This window comes from Pseudonaja textilis, chromosome 14 (assembly GCF_049901715.1).
Source record: "Pseudonaja textilis isolate UNSWEBS1 chromosome 14, rPseTex1.2, whole genome shotgun sequence".
NCBI classification, from domain to species: domain Eukaryota; kingdom Metazoa; phylum Chordata; class Lepidosauria; order Squamata; family Elapidae; genus Pseudonaja; species Pseudonaja textilis.
In genome coordinates this window covers 5,411,209-5,429,207 of record NC_142003.1, presented here as the reverse complement: position 1 = coordinate 5,429,207, position 17,999 = coordinate 5,411,209, and the positions used below count along the sequence as shown (strand labels likewise).

Sequence of the window (17,999 nt, the reverse complement as noted above, 5' to 3'; positions counted from 1 at the left end):
CCATGGACATGAGTGCGAGGCCCTGTCTTAAGTGATTTTCCCCCCCATCCTGCTGTAACTTGGAGCTATTGCTAAACAAATGGTTTGAAGTGGAGGATTACCAGGTTTTCTGCACATACACACAATCGCACACACACACACACAAGGACAAAGGGAGTGTAAAACAGCAACAGTTTTTCAAGCCTAAAAATAGTTTCCAGGCTTGATAAAATATCTTTGGCCTTACTTACCTTGATAATAAAATAATTCTTCTTCAGGAACAGGAAGGAAAGCTTTCCTTTTGGCACCAAATGCTGAGGGTGCCCCTCTGTGTTTCTTTTGTAAAAAAAAAATCCATTTGTTTTTCCTTATTTCTCCTCCATCCTAAACCTGCTTTGAACTTTCCGCTTGTTTGTTTGGGAAAATGAACCCAGTTATTTCCACGCCAGCCGTTTGTGGTTCCAGCTGTCTCAAGAAGGAAAAAAGAACAATAAATCTTGCCCTGGAATCGCTCCGATTAAATCCCGGGTTTCAAAAATATAGTTAAAAGGCCACTTTCCAAAAGCTCAAAAAAAGAAAAACAGAGTTTGCACAACAAGCTTTGAGTCAAAAGCAAGCAAACCTCATGTTATTGTAACATTATTGATCGCAGTTAATGGTTCAATTAACCATTGTGAAAATAAGCCACAGATTAGCATGGTTTTTAGCAATGAGGTGGCCAAAGTCTTTGGATGGACAAGTCTCCTTGTTCAATAAACCATGGTTAAAACAAGCCATAGGTTACTGTATGATTTAGCAGTGTGTAAGCCCAACTATGAAGTGGCCAAGAGTTAGGGTAGATGAGTTTGCTTGCTCAATAAACTGTGGTTCAAAGCAAGCCATGAGTTAGAATGGCATTTAGCAATGTGTAGACCCAACCATGCGGTAGCTCTGGGTAGACATGTTTCCTTGCTCAATAAACCATGGTTGAAAGCAAGCCATGAGTTAGTGCGGTATTGTGATGACCCGGGGCGTGGCACAAAGGCAACACAGTTAAATAAGCAAGAAGAGTCCCTTTAGATATCTCCAACTTTGCCCCCAATGTCCAGGTTACCTTCGGCTGGAGAAAAATTCTCTCAGGAACAGCCTTTAAGTGGAGAAAATTCAGTCCGAAAACAAAGTACATATAAACTGTAACTAAAAATCCAAACAAACCACGCTGCAGTAATTAACTTGACAGGGCAGGAGAAGGAATTGCAGACTTGAAAGGCCAGCCAAACACGCACATTTGGGAAGACGCCAGGAACCCACATAAACCTCGATGATACCAGATAATTCATGATTTGCTTCCAATAACTTGCTGTGCGTAGCTTCCCCTTTTAAACACTGTGTTCCCAGCTGCAGCTAATGAAGGGAATCAGGGCCCTTTCCTCCCCTGTAAGACACGCGAGTCATGTTGCTCCCTTCTCCGTTCCTCCCTGTGTGCCCTAGGATGAAGAGGGGGTGGGCCTGGGTCTTCTTCCTCTGAATTCCCTCTCCCTTGTTCTACCTCTTCCCTGCTCTGCCCAGCTGGCCTTTGCCCTTCCCCACTCCCTGTCAGCTGCTCGGCCTCCCCCGCCAGGAATCAGATTTCAACAGGGGCATGACAGGTATTTTTACAATGTGTAGATCCAACCATGAGGTTTCCTAGGGAGTTTGATAGCTTGATGAGTTTTTGAGACTTTCTTCCCTCAGATCTTTTATCACTTGGAAATACAAGAAAATAAGAAACACAAAACTCATTTTCTCTGCTTCCTGACTTCCCCATTCTTTCCCACAATTATTTGAGCTGGTAAAATTTGTCCAAACAGTCAACGGCATCTGCAGGGGATGGTCAAAAAAAGTCAAGATGGCTGCCATCTGACTGAAGCCCCGCCTATTTTTTTATAGAAAAAAAAGAGCAACAAAAGGCTGGATTCTCAACTTCCTTTTATTTTTATTATTTTTTTCTCCTGCTGCTTTAGGGGATTCAGTTTCTTCTTGAAAACGATCTCCTGCAGAACACGCCAGAAGACATCGCTCAATTCCTGTATAAAGGGGAGGGGCTTAATAAAACCGTTATTGGCGATTATCTCGGTGAAAGGTAAGTGGAGGCCAGTCCTGGCTGGGTATCTCCTCGCAATGGACAGGGACTTAGAACCTCAAGTTGCCTTCAAGTCTGTAGAGATTCTCAGGCCTCCAGGTCACGCTTGTCCTTCCTTGTTTTTTTTTTTTTTTTTTTTGAAGATGTTTCGCTTCTCATCCAAGAAGCTTCTTCAGCTCTGACTGGATGGTAGCTTTTTCTCCGGTAATATTGTACTACTAACTAGAGCATACAAAACATTTGCTAGACCAATTCTCGAATGCAGCTCATCTGTCTGGAACTCACATCGTATATCTGATATTAAATACAGTCGAGAAAGTCCAGAAATACTTCACGAGAAGAGTCCTCCACTCCTCTACTCGTAGCAGAATACCTTGTGCCACCAGACTTAAAATTTGAGGCTTAGACAACCTGTAACTACGCCGACTTCAGTGCGACCTAAGCGTAGTACATAAAATTATCCATTGCAATGTCCTACCTGTCAATGACTACTACAACTTCAACCACAACAATACACAATAGTGTATCTATTGTGTAGATACACAATAGATACAAACTCAGGGTAAACTGCACCAAACTCGGTTGCAGGAAATAAGACTTTAGCAACAGAGTGGTCAATGCCTGGAATACTCTACCAATACTCTCCAACTTTAAACTGTCTATTGTGGACCTCACCTCCATTCCTAAGAGGTTTGGAAGAGGGCATGCATAAGTGCACCAATGTGCCTACCATCCCTGTCCTAATAACAGATAACAGAGTTGGGAGGGACCTTGCAGGTCATCTAGTCCAACCCCCCCCCGCGCCCAAGCAGGAGACTCTACAACATCTCTGACAAATGGCGGTCCAATCTCTTCTTGAAAGACTCAAGTGATGGCGCTCCCACAACTTCCGAGAGCAACTTCTGTTCCATTGGTTGATTGTTCTCACTGTTCCCTTTGAATACATTTCATGTATTAATAATCATGTTTATACTTATGTCTGTTATTTAATACATGCTCGACAAACAAATAAAATAAATAAATAAAAGGTCTCAAGATCTTAGTGACATAGTGAAGGTCTCGAAATCTCTCTCCAAAGGAATTCTCCTGGAGCCTCCTTGCTAAATTGCATTATGGTTGTTGTTGTTGATAGGATTGTGTCATTTTTTAAAAAAAAAAACACAACCTGCCTTTGAATCCACCACGTTCATTTCCTCTTGGCAAAAGGCTCCCTAGTATTTACACAACAACCGGCTTGTTTAAAGAATTGGTTTTTTTTTGACGTATTAATTAAAATTCTTGGAAAGGTTTGTCAAGCTCCCTTAGGAAACCGCCCTCAAAAAAAAATAATAATCCACCTACTTGGTTTTAGAGGGAAGCGGAGCCGTCGCATTTTAATCTGCTTATGCCTTTCAAACACACCCTGTGAATTGCAGGGCTTCGTGTTGGCCCTGATTAAATGATGATGAATCCTTGTCTTAATGGTGTTCTTCTCACTTCACTGAAAGGAAAGAGACGGGGTCTCAGTTGTTCCTGTTTCATGGTTGTCTGTGTCATCGGAAGTCTATGTCTTTGAGCTGTTCTTGGTGCTGAGCTTGGTGGTTTTCTTGCAGACGTTTTATTACAAAGCAGGTAACATCATCAGTGGTAATCTTATCAGTGCGCTGATGATGTTACCTAGTTCGGTAATAAAATGTCTGCAAGAAAAATCCAAGCTCAGAGAGCACCAAGGACCACAAAAAAGCCCTCCTCCTCCTCCTCCTCCTCCTCCTCCTCCTCCTCCTCCACCTCCTCTCCACAAGCCTCACTCCATTTTAGCCCTGATGATGTCACCTAGTTGGGTCATGAAATGTCTGCAAGAAAACAGCCAAGCTCAGAGAGCACCAAAGACCACAAAGTCATCATCGTCCTCCTCCTCTTCCTCCTCCTCCTCCTTTCTCCCTTCTTTGTTTTCCTTCTCTCTCCTTCTCCTCCTGCTGTCTTCTTTTCCTCCTCCTCCTCCCCACAAACCCCACTCCTTTCTAGCACTGATAAGGTTACCTAACTGGGTAATGAAATGTCTGCAAGAAAACAACCAAGCTCAAAGAGCATCAAGGACCAAACAATCCTCCTCCTCTTCCTCCTCCTCCTTTTTCCTTCTTTCCTACTTCCTTCTCCTTCTCTCTCCTCCTCCTCCTCATCCTCCTGTCTTCTCATCTTCTTCCTCCTCCTTTCTACTTCTCCTCCTCCTCCTCCTCCTTTTTCCTTCTTCCCTTCTTCCTTCCTTCTCCTTCTCTCCTCCTCCTCCTCCTCCTCCTCCTCCTGTCTTCTCATCTTCTTCCTCCTCCTTTCTACTTCTCCTCCTCCTCCTCCTCCTCCTTTTTCCTTCTTCCCTACTTCCTTCTCCTTCTCTCTCCTCCTCCTCCTCCTCCTGTCTTCTCATCTTCTTCCTTCCTACTTCTCCTCCTCCTCCTCCTCCTCCTCCTTTTTCCTTCTTCCCTACTTCCTTCTCCTTCTCTCTCCTCCTCCTCCTCCTCCTCCTCCTCCTCCTCCTCGTCTTCTCATCTTCTTCCTCCTCCTTTCTACTTCTCCTCCTCCTCCTCCTCCTCCTTTTTCCTTCTTCCCTACTTCCTTCTCCTTCTCTCTCCTCCTCCTCCTGTCTTCTCTTCTTCCTCCTCCTTTCTACTTCTCCTCCTCCTCCTCCTTTTTCCTTCTTCCCTACTTCCTTCTCCTTCTCTCTCCTCCTCCTCCTCCTCCTCCTGTCTTCTCATCTTCTTCCTCCTCCTTTCTACTTCTTCTCCTCCTCCTCCTCCTCCTTTTTCCTTCTTCCCTACTTCCTTCTCCTTCTCTCTCCTCCTCCTCCTCCTCCTGTCTTCTCATCTTCTTCCTCCTCCTTTCTACTTCTCCTCCTCCTCCTCCTCCTCCCAAACCTCACACCAAGTTCAAAGAACATCAATGACCATATAGTCCTCCTCTTCCCCAACTTGTGCATTTTTCCAACTAGCTAATAATAAAGACCATTTCTTAAAGATTATTGTTGGTGGTTTCCTGGTTTGGGCCAGTGACTATAGCTTGGTAACAGGCCAATTAAAACAATAAAGCAAAATTAAAATAACCCATCAACCTCAAAAGCCGGACATGTGACTACTGAATTGAACAGTTACTATTCCAACTTCTTCATCTTTCCTTTTACAGGGATGACTTTAATATTAAAGTACTTCAGGCTTTTGTTGAACTTCATGAGTTTGTGGATCTCAATCTCGTCCAAGCATTACGGTAAGAAATCTTTTTTTAAGACGCTGTTAGAAAAAAGAGGGCTAAAAATACGAGTTAGAAAGGGGGCGAAAGGCTATTTACAAAAGGCTCTTTTCTACCTTTGCAGGCAATTCCTGTGGAGTTTTAGGCTGCCGGGTGAAGCTCAAAAAATTGACCGCATGATGGAGGCGTTTGCTTCGCGCTATTGCCTTTGCAACCCTGGGGTCTTCCAGTCTACAGGTGAGTGGGTGTGGCCTTTCCTACCTGTATTTCTCTTTATTGGTTTGGACTGCCACAGCCTGCAAGCTTCAACATGTTTGGCATTGTAATAACCTGGCCGGCTGTTGTCATTGGTAATGTCATGCCCCTGTTGGAGTCTGAATCTGAGGAGGAAGATGAACAACTACAGGGAGTGGGACTGTGGCTCCGTTGGTTGTGGAGGAAACTGGGGAAGGGCAAAGTCCGGCTGGGCAGAGCAGGGGAGAGGTAGAGCAAGGCAGAGGGCATTCAGAGGAAGACCCAGGCCCACCGGCCTCTTCATCTTAGGGCACGCAGGGAAGAACGGAAAAGGGAGCAACATGAGTTGCATGGCTTATGGGGGAGGAAAGGGCCCTGATCCCCTTCATTAGCCACAGCTGGGAAGAGAGTTTTAAAGAAATGCATGCTGAGTGCAGCAGCTGCTGGGAGCAAATGTGAGATTATCTGACTGTGTTGCCTTTGTGTCACGCCCCAGGTCATCACAGGTAACAACTATTGAAGGGTTTTATTTTGGAAGGTGTTTGTAAACCTCTTAAGAGCAACTGGGGTTGGAAGGCAGGGAAATTGGCCACCTACGGGTAATACTTGACTTACTACAGTTCATTTAGTTACCGTTCAAAGTTACGACAGCATTGAAAAAGGGACTTACGGCCATTTTTCCCACTTACGGCCTTGGTAGCTTCCCCATGATTATGGGATCCAAATTCAGGCGTTTGGCAGCAGGTTCATACTTATGACCATTGCAGTGTCCAGGGGTCATGTGATCCCCTTTTGCAACCTTCTGACAAGCCAAGTCCATGGGGAAGCCTGATTCACATAACGACCAGGTTACTAACTTAAAAGCTGCAGTGATTCGCTTAATAACGGTGGCAAGAAAATTCGTAAAAATGAGGGCAAAACTCACTTAACAACTGTTTAGCTTAGCAACCAGAGGCTGTTTTTTACAAGCAGCTGTGAGGAACAAACGTTTTGCTTTGATCTCCTGTTCTCCAGATACCTGCTACGTCCTCTCCTTTGCAATCATCATGTTGAACACCAGTCTACACAACCACAACGTGAGAGACAAGCCAACAGCAGAGAGGTTTATATCTATGAACAGAGGGATTAACGAGGGAGGAGACCTCCCGGAGGAATTGCTACGGGTGAGTGGCTTTGCAAACGGGATGAACACCTGATGGCGTGTTCATGAAGGATGGCCAAGGAATCAACTCTTGGCATGATGACTGTAGAAACCAACACAATGGCGTTCTCAACATGGGATGTTAGATCTCCGCAGAGAATCGATGCCAACCCTGTTATCCTGTGACCCTTTGATGGGATTCCTGCTACTATTCGTTCCATTATTATTGTGGTTGGTTGCGCAGTCAGGCAGGTGTTTAGATGGGCATTTTTGTCCCCCTATTGAGTTCTTCTCAAGGTCCAAGGATAGGCAGATGTGAAGGTATGATGATGTTAAAGGGATCGTGGCAGGATGTTCAGCTGTTCCGAGTCAAGCTGCCTTTTGCAATTGACTGATAGGGATTTTGTCAATGCCAATGATTGTTCAAACGGGGCTCCAGTTAATAAATTATTAGTATTATGGCTTGCTGCAGAACCAGCCAGATGTTTAAACAGGATTTGGCGTTTTTAATCCACCTATTTCCAAGGATCTGGAATAGGCAGCTGTGGACGTTGGATGGTGTTAAAGAGATTATTGCAGGATGTCAGCTGTTCTGAGTCAAGCTGCCTTTTGCAATTGACCGATGGGGAATTTGTCAATGCCAATGATGTTCAAATGGTGTCCAATTGTTTTGGGATTGTACCCAAAACAATTGTACCTCCTTATTGATGTTATCTTTGCTTTCTTTGACCACAGTTGCTCTACCTCTATTTGAAGGTCTTTATATTTTGTTTATGATTAGTATTATTATTGGTCCTATTATTTATTCATCCCACCAAGTCTTCAAAGGTTTCTGAGAAATATACACAGATGCCCTTGAATTCTTCAGAGTGGGAAGCCTTCTATTGAGTTTGCCCTGTGAAGGCAATATTTCCCCGGGCTATACAACATCTAAATTTTGGTTATATGCCAAGATATATTTCATGTCCAAGTGCTGAACAACTACTGGTTGAAGTTGTCACATATCCTAACTCCAGATTTGATAAAGAGGAAGGTCTGGAAAGAAGAAGTAATCAATTGGTTCTCCAAGAAAAAGAAATTCTTGATTTCTGGACAGGATGCAGGAGAAGAGCTGGCAGAGCTGGGGGAGTGGAGTTAAGTGAGTCATTAGTCTAGAGTTATTATGTTCCCACAAACGGACCATGTCCAACCTCTCTCGAATTCCATTGACCCTTATCTGGCACCAATTCAGATTTGAACTTTAGTTGACTAGCTTCTTGTGTAGAGACTTGAGCAATGAATCTTCCGAACTGCAAATTAATGTACGCCCCCTGATCCTTTGCACTTGACCCAGAATCCGTATTTGCGGCATTAACCTTCTCTGCCCTCTGGTTTCTTCCAGAATTTATACGAAAGCATTAAAAACGAGCCCTTTAAGATTCCAGAAGACGACGGGAACGATTTAACCCATACCTTTTTTAATCCAGATCGAGAAGGCTGGCTCCTGAAATTAGGTTAGTGGATCAATTCTTCCCTTCCAGCTTTTTCCTCGGCTGATGGTTGGTTTGTCTTATTTTCCTTTCCGCCCTTCCACTGCTGGGCTAGAAATCACACCGAATGGCAGCATTATCCCTTTCTGCTGAAACCATTATTTCCCTAGAAAAAAATTCCTCCTTTTGGATGATTTTATGCCGAGAGATGGAATTCTGAGCTTCCCAATCTCATCCTGAAAGCATGCTGCCTCCGTTTTTTTCCTAGCATCCAGGCCCATTCCTCCAAAGTTCCGTTGGGTTTAAATGACCTCTCATCAACATGTAGCCTGTAATGTACTTTTTACCATTGGTTAGCCACCAGGAAGCACGCAAACATTTTCCTTTTATACCTGAATGTCTTCTGTTTTGTTTGTTTTTCCCCCACTCTTGTTATTTGTGCCTTTCTGTTGGTTTGATTTGGGGTTCTGATTTTTTTTGGGAGGAAACGAGTGGTTTAAACGTGCCTTCTTGTTTTCCTTTTGGGCTGAGATCTATCACCTTTCTGTTCTGTGACTGGCTGTCTCTTCTTATTCTGCGTTAGGAGGTAGGTATCTCTCTTTTCATCTTCTCTTGCTTGCTTCTGCCTTCCTTTAATCCTTCCTCAGCATCCGTTTCCTGACATTTCTCCGCTTGTCACTAAATGGCCCGGCAAAGCCTGCAGGAACCACTAGCAAATTACTGAGTCCTTGGTAACATCTTAACACCCTTCCAACTGACCAACTTGATTTACGGCAGTTTGATCGTGTGTGGAGTTTGATCTTTCTGGAATTAGAGCACCAAGGTAGCATCCTAATTCCCCTTTATTTATAAAATCTCAATTCCTTGGATTTTGCTGCAACAGGTTTTTTTTTTGTGTGTGGAACAGACTAAATTCCAGCTCCAATTAATGCCATTGGCACAAACGTGTCCTTATTCCAGAGTCAGAAAGGGATGTCAACAATGCGTATTGACACAGGAGATTCTTATTTAATGGACATTTGTTAGTAACGGACACTCTCATGTTAGTTTGCTAAAGTGTGGTATTGGTGTAGTATATGTCTCTTTGTACCCTAGTTATTGGTATCTTTCTTTTCTATGTTTGATCCCTGAGGAACAGCTCTTAAAAATACTGTCTTGGTTGTACTTATCAGTTGTCAGAATAAAACAGTTATGGGAGACTTATGGATTTGTTACTGCTCTTTTCAAGGTTGGTAGATTACCAACGGGAAGAATTCGGGCAAGGAAGAGTTTATATAATTGCAATAAAGGGTAATTCATGTACACACAATTCTCCCATCTGTAGAGGAATTCTGGAATCGTTTTTGCAGGAAACCAGAAGATTATCTTATTAGGCAGAAGTTATAGTGGAGGAGCTCCCCACATTTTAAATATATATTTTAATTAAAAATTCAGGTCTGGTCTATAACTCAAGGCACAACGACTTTTTCCCACAGGAAACGTAAAGCTGAAGTATCAAAAATAGTGAGTGCTTACTTACTCATCTTACCTTCAGCAAAAACCTTGAAATTGGCCATTACAATTTTTCAAAAATTCAGACATTTTTGTGTGTATGTTTTAATCTTAGATTTTCAGAAAGGAATCTGAGGGCTCTACAACTCCAGGTCTACCTGGAATCTTGGTTGTTTGCACAGCCCCAAAATGCACACATCTAACCAGGGGTGGGATTCTACCAGTTCGCACCTATTTGCTAGAACCGGGTTGTTAACATTCTAAGCAGTTCGGAGAACCAGTTGTTAGAAGAAATTACTGGCCTAATCCTGTAAGGAAGGCAGGAAGGAAACATTCTGGTGTTGCTTACAGAAACTGCCTGTTAACCCTTATTATATTCTTGACAGGACTAGACTTCCTGTCTCAGGAACGTCTCTGGATTTTTTTTCCCCCTCTTTTGCTGGTACTTTGCTTGTGTGGAGTGACCATTCAAAGTTACAATGGCACTGAAAAAAGTGACTTATGACCATTTTTCACACTTACGACTGTTGCAGCATCCCAACAGTCATAAGAGGCCAGGCGAGATGTGTGCCTCAATATGAATTATATTGAGTTGGCTACACCCAGCCAATAACATGACCACCAAGCTATGTCAACCCAGTCACATGACCATCAAGCCATGCCCACCACCTAAGCCACGCCCACAAATTGTTAAAAATTTGAATCCCACCCCTGCTTCTAACCAAACTAGAGATTGAGGGTGAAGGTTTGTTCTCTGAGCTTGTGGGATTCTGAACATTTCATTACCAGGCTAGTGTGTGATGACCCAGGGTGGGATACAAACCAAACACAGCCACAGAAAACAGGTGAAGCCCCTTTTATTCCTTCACTTTGCTTCCAAGCTCTGAATATTCTTGACGGAAGCCAAAAAACTCCCACACAAACAGGGAAAAAGAAGGGAAAAAGCAACACAAACCAGGCAAGATAAGGGCTGGAGGACATCCACAATTAATATACACTGGGAAGGATGCCAAACTCAGAGAGGAACTATAAACTAGAGATATTTACATGATTTGTTTCCAGCGCTTGCCAGTACGCAGGTCCAAACTCTTATTCAGTTGTCACAGCTGCAGCCCATGAAGTGGATCAAGGCCCTCTCCTCCCGAGTAGACCACATCTCTCCCTTATCCTCTCCTCCCTGGGTGCCCTAGGATGGAGAGGGATGGGCCTGGGTCCTCCTCTGACTGCTCAGCCAGCCTCTGCCCTTCCCCAGCCTCCTCCACAACATCCAGAGTCACCCTTCCACTCCCTGTTGGCTGTTCCTCCTCTCCCTCAGAGTCAGTCTCCACCAAGTGCATCACATAGTGTAAACTCCGCCTGGTAACGAATCCTTTGGAAACCAACCCACAAGCTCGGAGAACGAACTTTCACCTTCATCCTATTACACCCCAGCTACAGATATTTGCCACTATTGCAAAGTAGAACTTCTCCAAAGTCATCCAGACTCTGACGAAAGAGTAGACAACTATTAATGAATAATCCTAAGAGGTCCGTGAGGGGCGTGCACAAGCAAACAATCATGCCTACCCTCTCTGTCCTATTGTCCCTATTTACTCGTACCTGTATTCTTACTCATGTTTATACCTATACCTAAATTCCTGGGAGTCCACCTCAGCGGAGATCTTACCTGGAAAATCAACACAACCCAGGTGGTCAGAAAGGCCCAACAGAGACTCCATTTCCTCAGCGTCTTGTGAAAGAATAAAGTGCAACAACGACTGATGACCCCCTTTTACCGGTCCACAATAGAAAGCGTCCTCACATTGCGTGACGGTGTGGTATGCTGGCCTGACAGCCACGGGTAGAAAGACACTACAGAGGGTGGGGGAGCACAGCACAAAACATTGTGGGCTGTTCCCTGATACCACTAGATGACCTCGCTAGGGCTCGCTGCCTTAGAAGAGTGAGGAAAATCCTCAGGGACAACTCACACCCCAGTCAGCACTTCTTCACTCTCCTACCATCGGGTGGGAGATAGAGAAGCATAGCCAGCCGCACCTGAAGAACAGTTTCTACCTGTGGGCTGTCAGACTCCTGGATGGAAAATAACTTCATGTCAACATAGTAGGATAGACTTGCAGGGCCGGGGCATTGTGCAACAAGGTCACATAGTGTAATAAGATTGGAATTGGGTCAGGGACTTCTGTCCTCACCGTGAGTTGTGTTGCGAGGTGTGTGTGTGTGTGCACGAAGGGAAGCTCAGCCAATCTCATTGTACACATGTACTCTTGACAATAAAGGTGATAATAACTATATCTATTATCTTGCAAGCAACTGGCAAATCAAATAAATAAATAAAATTAATAATCCAAGCCCTGCTGTTCTTTTGAAAAGGGCTTGGTTACAAATTCAGGTTTCGTGGGTCGATCTGCCCAGGTTGTAGGTTTTCTTTCCCAGTTAACTTCCAACTTACTGTTGACTCCTTTCAGAGTTTAACTCTCATCCGTGTCAGAGGCAGGAACTGTCTCCTGCCCTATTTTAATGCTACGGAGGAGGATGGAAAACGATGTAATGAATTGCAGATGGTTTTCCTCCTCCTCGTGGCCGGATTGCCAGAAACCTTAGCCAGAAATCTGAGGTTTGTTTTATTCTTTGGCAAATCTGCCTTCTCACGGATCACAAAAAGGAGGTTTTTGCTCCAGGATCAGGACTGAGAAAATGCCATTCCCGCCCCTTTTTCCCAAATAAGCCCCAGCAAATGTTTAAATTCGGTCCCAAAGATGCTTTTTTAAGAGGCCACTGGACTTTCTGGTTTTTTTCTTTGAAGACATTTCACTTCTCATCCAAGAAGCTTCTTCAGCTCTGACTGGATGCTGGGGAATGGAAGGATTTATATTCCATGCAGACAGCTGGTCATTTGCATACTTACAGAGAGCTGTTGAGGCCACTTGGAAGTTTATCTGTGTCCTCAGGTAATTCACCTGGGTAGTTTCTCCACACCCATTTGCACTACTCAGGTGTCCCTGAGGACAAAGACAAACCTCCAAGTGGCCTCAGTGGCTCTGTAAAAGGATGCAAATGACCAGCTCTGTCTGCAAGGAATATAAATCCTTCCCTTCCTCACCATCCAGAAAGAGCTGAAGAATCTTCTTGGATGAGAAGCGAAATGTCTTCAATGAAAAAGGAAGTCAAGTTGCTTCTTGAAAAAAGCACCTTTGGGAAAACCATGACCTCTGGATGACGGAGAATCTCTTTAGATGTTTAAATTCAGCCTTCTAAAAGATGCTAGCTGCACTGACAGAGAATAAATTTGAGAGAAGATACCGGCAAAAAAAAAATTTGTTTTTCCTTCCAAGCCCTGCAGAAAACTTTTGAAGTCTACCTGATTCTCTTAATATTTTATGACGGGGTAAAGCTTGCAGTTTTACGTTGCACAGTTTTCATGTACAGGTAGTTCTCGGGTTATGACAATTAGGATTTCCATTGCTAAGAGAGGCACACCTGGTTTTATGACCTTTTCTTTGCCAGGGATGCTAAGCAAATCACAATCACCTGGTCATTAAGTGAACCAGTTTTTCCCATTGACTTTTCTTGTCGGAAGCTGACTGAAAAGGTCATAAATGGTGATCGCACGATCCCCGGATGTTGCGACCTTTGTAATTTTGATCATGTGATGCTAGAGATGCTGTGACTGTCATAAGTCTTTTTTTTTTAAGTGTTCTTTTAACTGCTGTGACTGACGTAAATACAAGGACTGGTCATAGATCTTTTTTTTTTTTCACGGTGCTGTTTTTCACGGTCACTAAACGATCGGTTGTAATTCGAGGATTCTCTGTAACCCCGGGAAGCATGGAAAACTTCTACCTTTTTCAAACTTTCCTTCATCTGCAATTGCTGTGGTTTTTATTCTTCTCTCTAGCCCAAAATAAATATTTTTAATAAATTCTATTTCTCCTTCAACTGGGGAAAAAAAAAAAAAAAGGTAACGCCCGAGTTTATTTTGGGTGAATTTGGAGACATTGCTTAATGATTAATTGCGCGCCAATTGAAGGGGTGGAAGAGGCAACGAAATCCCTACAGCAGGCGTTGGAGCTGGACAAAATCTTTGCAAGCAACAGATCCCAGGGAGGAGTCCCTCTGGACAAGACAATTTTAAAAATTCCAAATTACAGTGTCTGTTGGCCCCAACTCAGCTCAACTGTCTGAGACTAAACCTTTTCTTGTAAACAGCCAAGGTCTGGTTTTAATTACTTCCTCTTCTGCTCAGGAAATAAATATGTCCAAGTTTGGAATGCGTTCTTTGGCGTCCTCTGACATTTCTGCTGAAAAAAAGAACAATTTGGTCGCTCGGGTGCGTTTTCCTGACCAGGAGAGGATAAAACGTCTCTCTCTCTCTCTCTTTTATTTTTTGAACACTTTATTTGCTTATCCAAATGACTGGCCAGCATTTCTGATCTTTTGGACATTAAATAATCCTTCAGTGGAAAAACGTAACGTAGAGAAATGTGGAAGGAATTCTTAAAGCACACCGAGAATAAGGTAGAAAAAAATGCGGAGCTCTTTTGCAGAAGGAAACATTTGAGGAAGAAAAAAGTGGATTTTGGCATAGCCTCTGAAGGAAGAGTTTGGCTCTCAAAGATCAAGGGAGGTTTAGATTCCAAATGAAGTTAAAGAATTGTTCCATCCTAGTTATTCCTTCGTTCTTGTTGGCAAGAGCCACTAGCTTTTGAATCTACTTCAAGGTTTTTTGTCTTTGCCACTGATTTTGAGTGGGAGTTGGCTCCGGTTGGTGCAATTAAATTGAGTTTTGGGTGGCTCCTAGGAGTGCACAGGTTCCGTCACTAATTCTCCACCATCTTGAGGGTTTCTCTTCTGGACTTCCTTGCTTGGTGCCCTCACTCATCTCCCACCCACCTAACCAGGAAAAGGCTGTTCCAATTTCAATTTCAAAGTTCCATTTCATAGTTGCCCCATATTTCATCTAAAGAGCCAGTTTGTATTTCCTAATAGTGGTTGGATTTTCCCATTGTGTTAAGCTAGAGAGTCAGGTCACCTGAATTTTGCTTAGAGTGATGTGTGAACCAAGCCAGGGGCAGCTCAGTTGACGACGGGTGCAGGCAAACTGTGGATGAGTATTGTGCCTGAACCCAGCTAACTGTGGCTTGATTGTCAATTCATAATTAAATAAACCCTGGCTTAGCTCAGCAAATCGATCCAGCTACCCTTTCTGGAAAGGGAGAGTCTCAGTAACTTCGTGTTCATTTTAACCCTACTTCTACATCCATTTTCCATTCAATTGTCTAATTTTGACCCGGCTAATCATTTAATGAAATAACAAGGTAACCAGGTTATTTTGTCCCATTCGTGATACGTCTGAGTGGCTTGCCTTGTTTTTTTTCAGGCGGACGTGTGAAAACGTGGAAAAGGAGATGGTTTATACTGACTGATAACTGCCTCTATTATTTTGAATACACAACAGTGAGTACGGTTTGTAGGTGTCAATAACAACATTCCTTCTTCCACAGCCAAGCTGTTTCAACTGGTTGACTGGATGTTCTTTTTCCCGCCAAATTCCTAGGACAAAGAACCCAGAGGAATCATTCCATTGGAAAATCTCAGCATCAAGGAAGTGGAGGATCCAAGAAAGCCAGTAAGATCTCCCTCCTCTTCCCATCTTCTTCAAAAGATCCGTTTCTCCCAGAGGGATCCTTCTGGATTCCCTTTGAATTAGTCTTAGCGAGCAGCTCTTACGGATGCACCCGCGGCTTTCTGAACCTTCAACTTAGTGGTAAACTCTTGTTCTAGAGGTGCATCTCCACTGCTTAGCATTGTGAAAGTCTGCTAAAATAGAATAGAAAATGGCTAATAAACAGTTGGGTTGGGGACAGATGTGAAGGGATGGTATTCAGAGAAATCAAGATGGCGGTCATTGCTACAGGAATCTAATCTATCAGCTATCTCTATCTATCTATCTATCTATCTATCTATCTATCTATCTATCTATCTATCTATCTATCTATATCTATCAACTATATCTATCTAATCTATCAGCCATCTATATCTATCTATCTATCTATCTATCTATCTATCAGCTATCTATATCTATCTCTATCTAATCTATCAGCTATCTATCTATCTATCTATCTATCTATCTATCTATCTATCTATCTATCTATCAATATCTATCGATATCTATCAACTATCTATATCTATCTAAACTATCAGCTATCTATCTATCTATCTATCTATCTATCTATCTATATCTATCTATCAACTATATCTATCTAATCTATCAGCCATCTATATCTATCTATCTATCTATCTATCTATCTATCTATCTATCTATCTATCTATCAGCTATCTATATCTATCTCTATCTAATCTATCAGCTATCTATCTATCTATCTATCTATCGATATCTATCGATATCTATCTATCAACTATCTATATCTATCTAAACTATCAGCTATCTATCTATCTATCTATCTATCTATCAGCTATCTATATCTATCTCTATCTAATCTATCAGCCATCTATCTATCTATCTATCTATCTATCTATCTATCTATCTATCTATCTATCTATCTATCTATCTATCTATCAGCTATCTATATCTATCTCTATCTAATCTATCAGCCATCTATATCTATCTATCTATCTATCTATCTATCTATCTATCTATCTATATCTGCTATCACTATCTATCAGCTATCTCTGTCTGTCTATCAATCATCTTTATCATTTCTTATCTGTATTCATTTATAGACCAACAGAGCTTCAATCATGAGGCATCAACTTGACTTCCTTGAGCTATTCATAACCCTGCTTTTTACCATTAACTGAAAAATTAAGAACTTCAGATCTGAAAACATTACAATCACCACATCATATGATGTGTAACCATTCCATTGATTTCTGTGTCTTCCCAGTTTTTATCTGTTTTTGATTATCAGATCACTATTTAGTCTTCATTGCCATCTTAGGAATCGTGGATTTGAATTGTAAACCACTTAGGTTGAAGAAATGATCCTGACTTATATAAAAGAGAATGACATTTATGAAGGTAAAATATAGCAACAGTGGTTGAAGAAAGCTCTGGTTGAATGCTGGCTTCTGCAGCAGAGGAACTCTGTGCCAAATGGAGGTTAAAATGTCAATGCTGGCCTGTGGTTTGTTCCCTAGAATTGCTTCGAGCTGTACAACCCCAGCCACAAAGGACAGGTGATCAAAGCGTGCAAGACTGAAGCAGATGGACGGGTGGTTGAGGGCAACCACGTGGTATACAGGATATCGGCTCCCACGCCTGAAGAAAAAGAAGAGTGGATTAAATCCATCAAGTGAGGACTTTATTCATGGAAAGATGAGTAAAGTTGTGGTGCACTGGCCTAGAGGTGGAACTCTCACCTCACAATCAGGAGGCTGCAAGTTCGATCCTAGGTAGAGGCAGATATTTCTCTCTCTGGGCACAATGAGGAATATATCTGCTGAACAAAACTCCGCCTTGGTGACAGGAAGGGCATCTGGCCAGTAAACATTCTGCTAGCTCCATTCAGCTGCCCAAACTCCACCCCGCAAGGGATTATGGGGTCATTAAATAATGATATCATAAGGATGTGTTCACCATATAAGGTAGTCCTTACCCTACCACCGCAATTGAGCCCAAAATTTTAAGTTGCTAAGCCAGACATTTGTTAAGTGAGTTTTGCTCCATATTACAACCTTCCTTGCCACAGTTGTTAAGTGAATCACTGCAGTGGTTAAGTTAGGAGCACGGTGGTTAAGGGAATTTGGCTTCCTCGTGGACTTCGCTTGTCAGGTCACAAAAAGGGACCCCTATGATCCCTGGGACCCTGCAAACGTCGTAAATAGGACCCAGTTGCCAACTGTCCAATTTTGGATCGCGTGACCATGGAGATGCTGCAACGGTTGTGTGAAAAAGTTAACTCTTTTTTTTTCACTGCCTTTGTAACTTTGAACGGTCATTCAATGAACTGTTGTACGTCGAGGACTAATTGCAGTTAATCCTCAACTTACAACCTTTCCAACAGACACTTGGGAAGGGAGTGTATTTTAGCCGAAAGTACCTTAGCGTTTGAGAAACAGAGTGGAAAGTAATTGCCCAAGGTCCATAGAGAAGCAGTGGCTTGTGCTTGTTGTGGTTCGCCGGCAGAGGTATCAGACAGTAAGGATGAAAGGGAACCAGTCAGGAGGTCTGGCGGAGGGACGAGGGTTCTGCATCTGGGATGCAGGGATGGGACCAGGACTCTCGGAGATTGGGGTGCTGCCTTCAGAGCTTTTGGAGTCAGGCAGCAGCGACACAGAGGACCCCAGGGAGCCTGTGCCCAGTGCGCGTGTGCGCAGGGCTGCTAGAAGGAGAGAGCACCTGAAG

General features: G+C 43.0%; 1 protein-coding gene across 2 annotated transcripts in view; it reads left to right on the top strand.

The window, feature by feature from the left end:
- CYTH3 (cytohesin 3) overlaps window positions 1–17,999 on the top strand; it is a 28,404-nt gene that overhangs the window by 5,751 nt on the left and 4,654 nt on the right. For both annotated transcript variants that reach the window (XR_015739554.1, XM_026704292.2), the window contains exons 4-11: window positions 1,962–2,080; window positions 5,234–5,314; window positions 5,421–5,533; window positions 6,545–6,693; window positions 8,053–8,164; window positions 15,012–15,088; window positions 15,189–15,260; window positions 16,793–16,947. Coding sequence is in view for 1 of the 2 variants with exons in the window: in XM_026704292.2 (XP_026560077.1) it covers window positions 1,962–2,080; window positions 5,234–5,314; window positions 5,421–5,533; window positions 6,545–6,693; window positions 8,053–8,164; window positions 15,012–15,088; window positions 15,189–15,260; window positions 16,793–16,947 (878 nt within the window). In the remaining variant the exon portion in view is untranslated. The remainder of the gene's footprint in view (window positions 1–1,961; window positions 2,081–5,233; window positions 5,315–5,420; window positions 5,534–6,544; window positions 6,694–8,052; window positions 8,165–15,011; window positions 15,089–15,188; window positions 15,261–16,792; window positions 16,948–17,999) is intronic.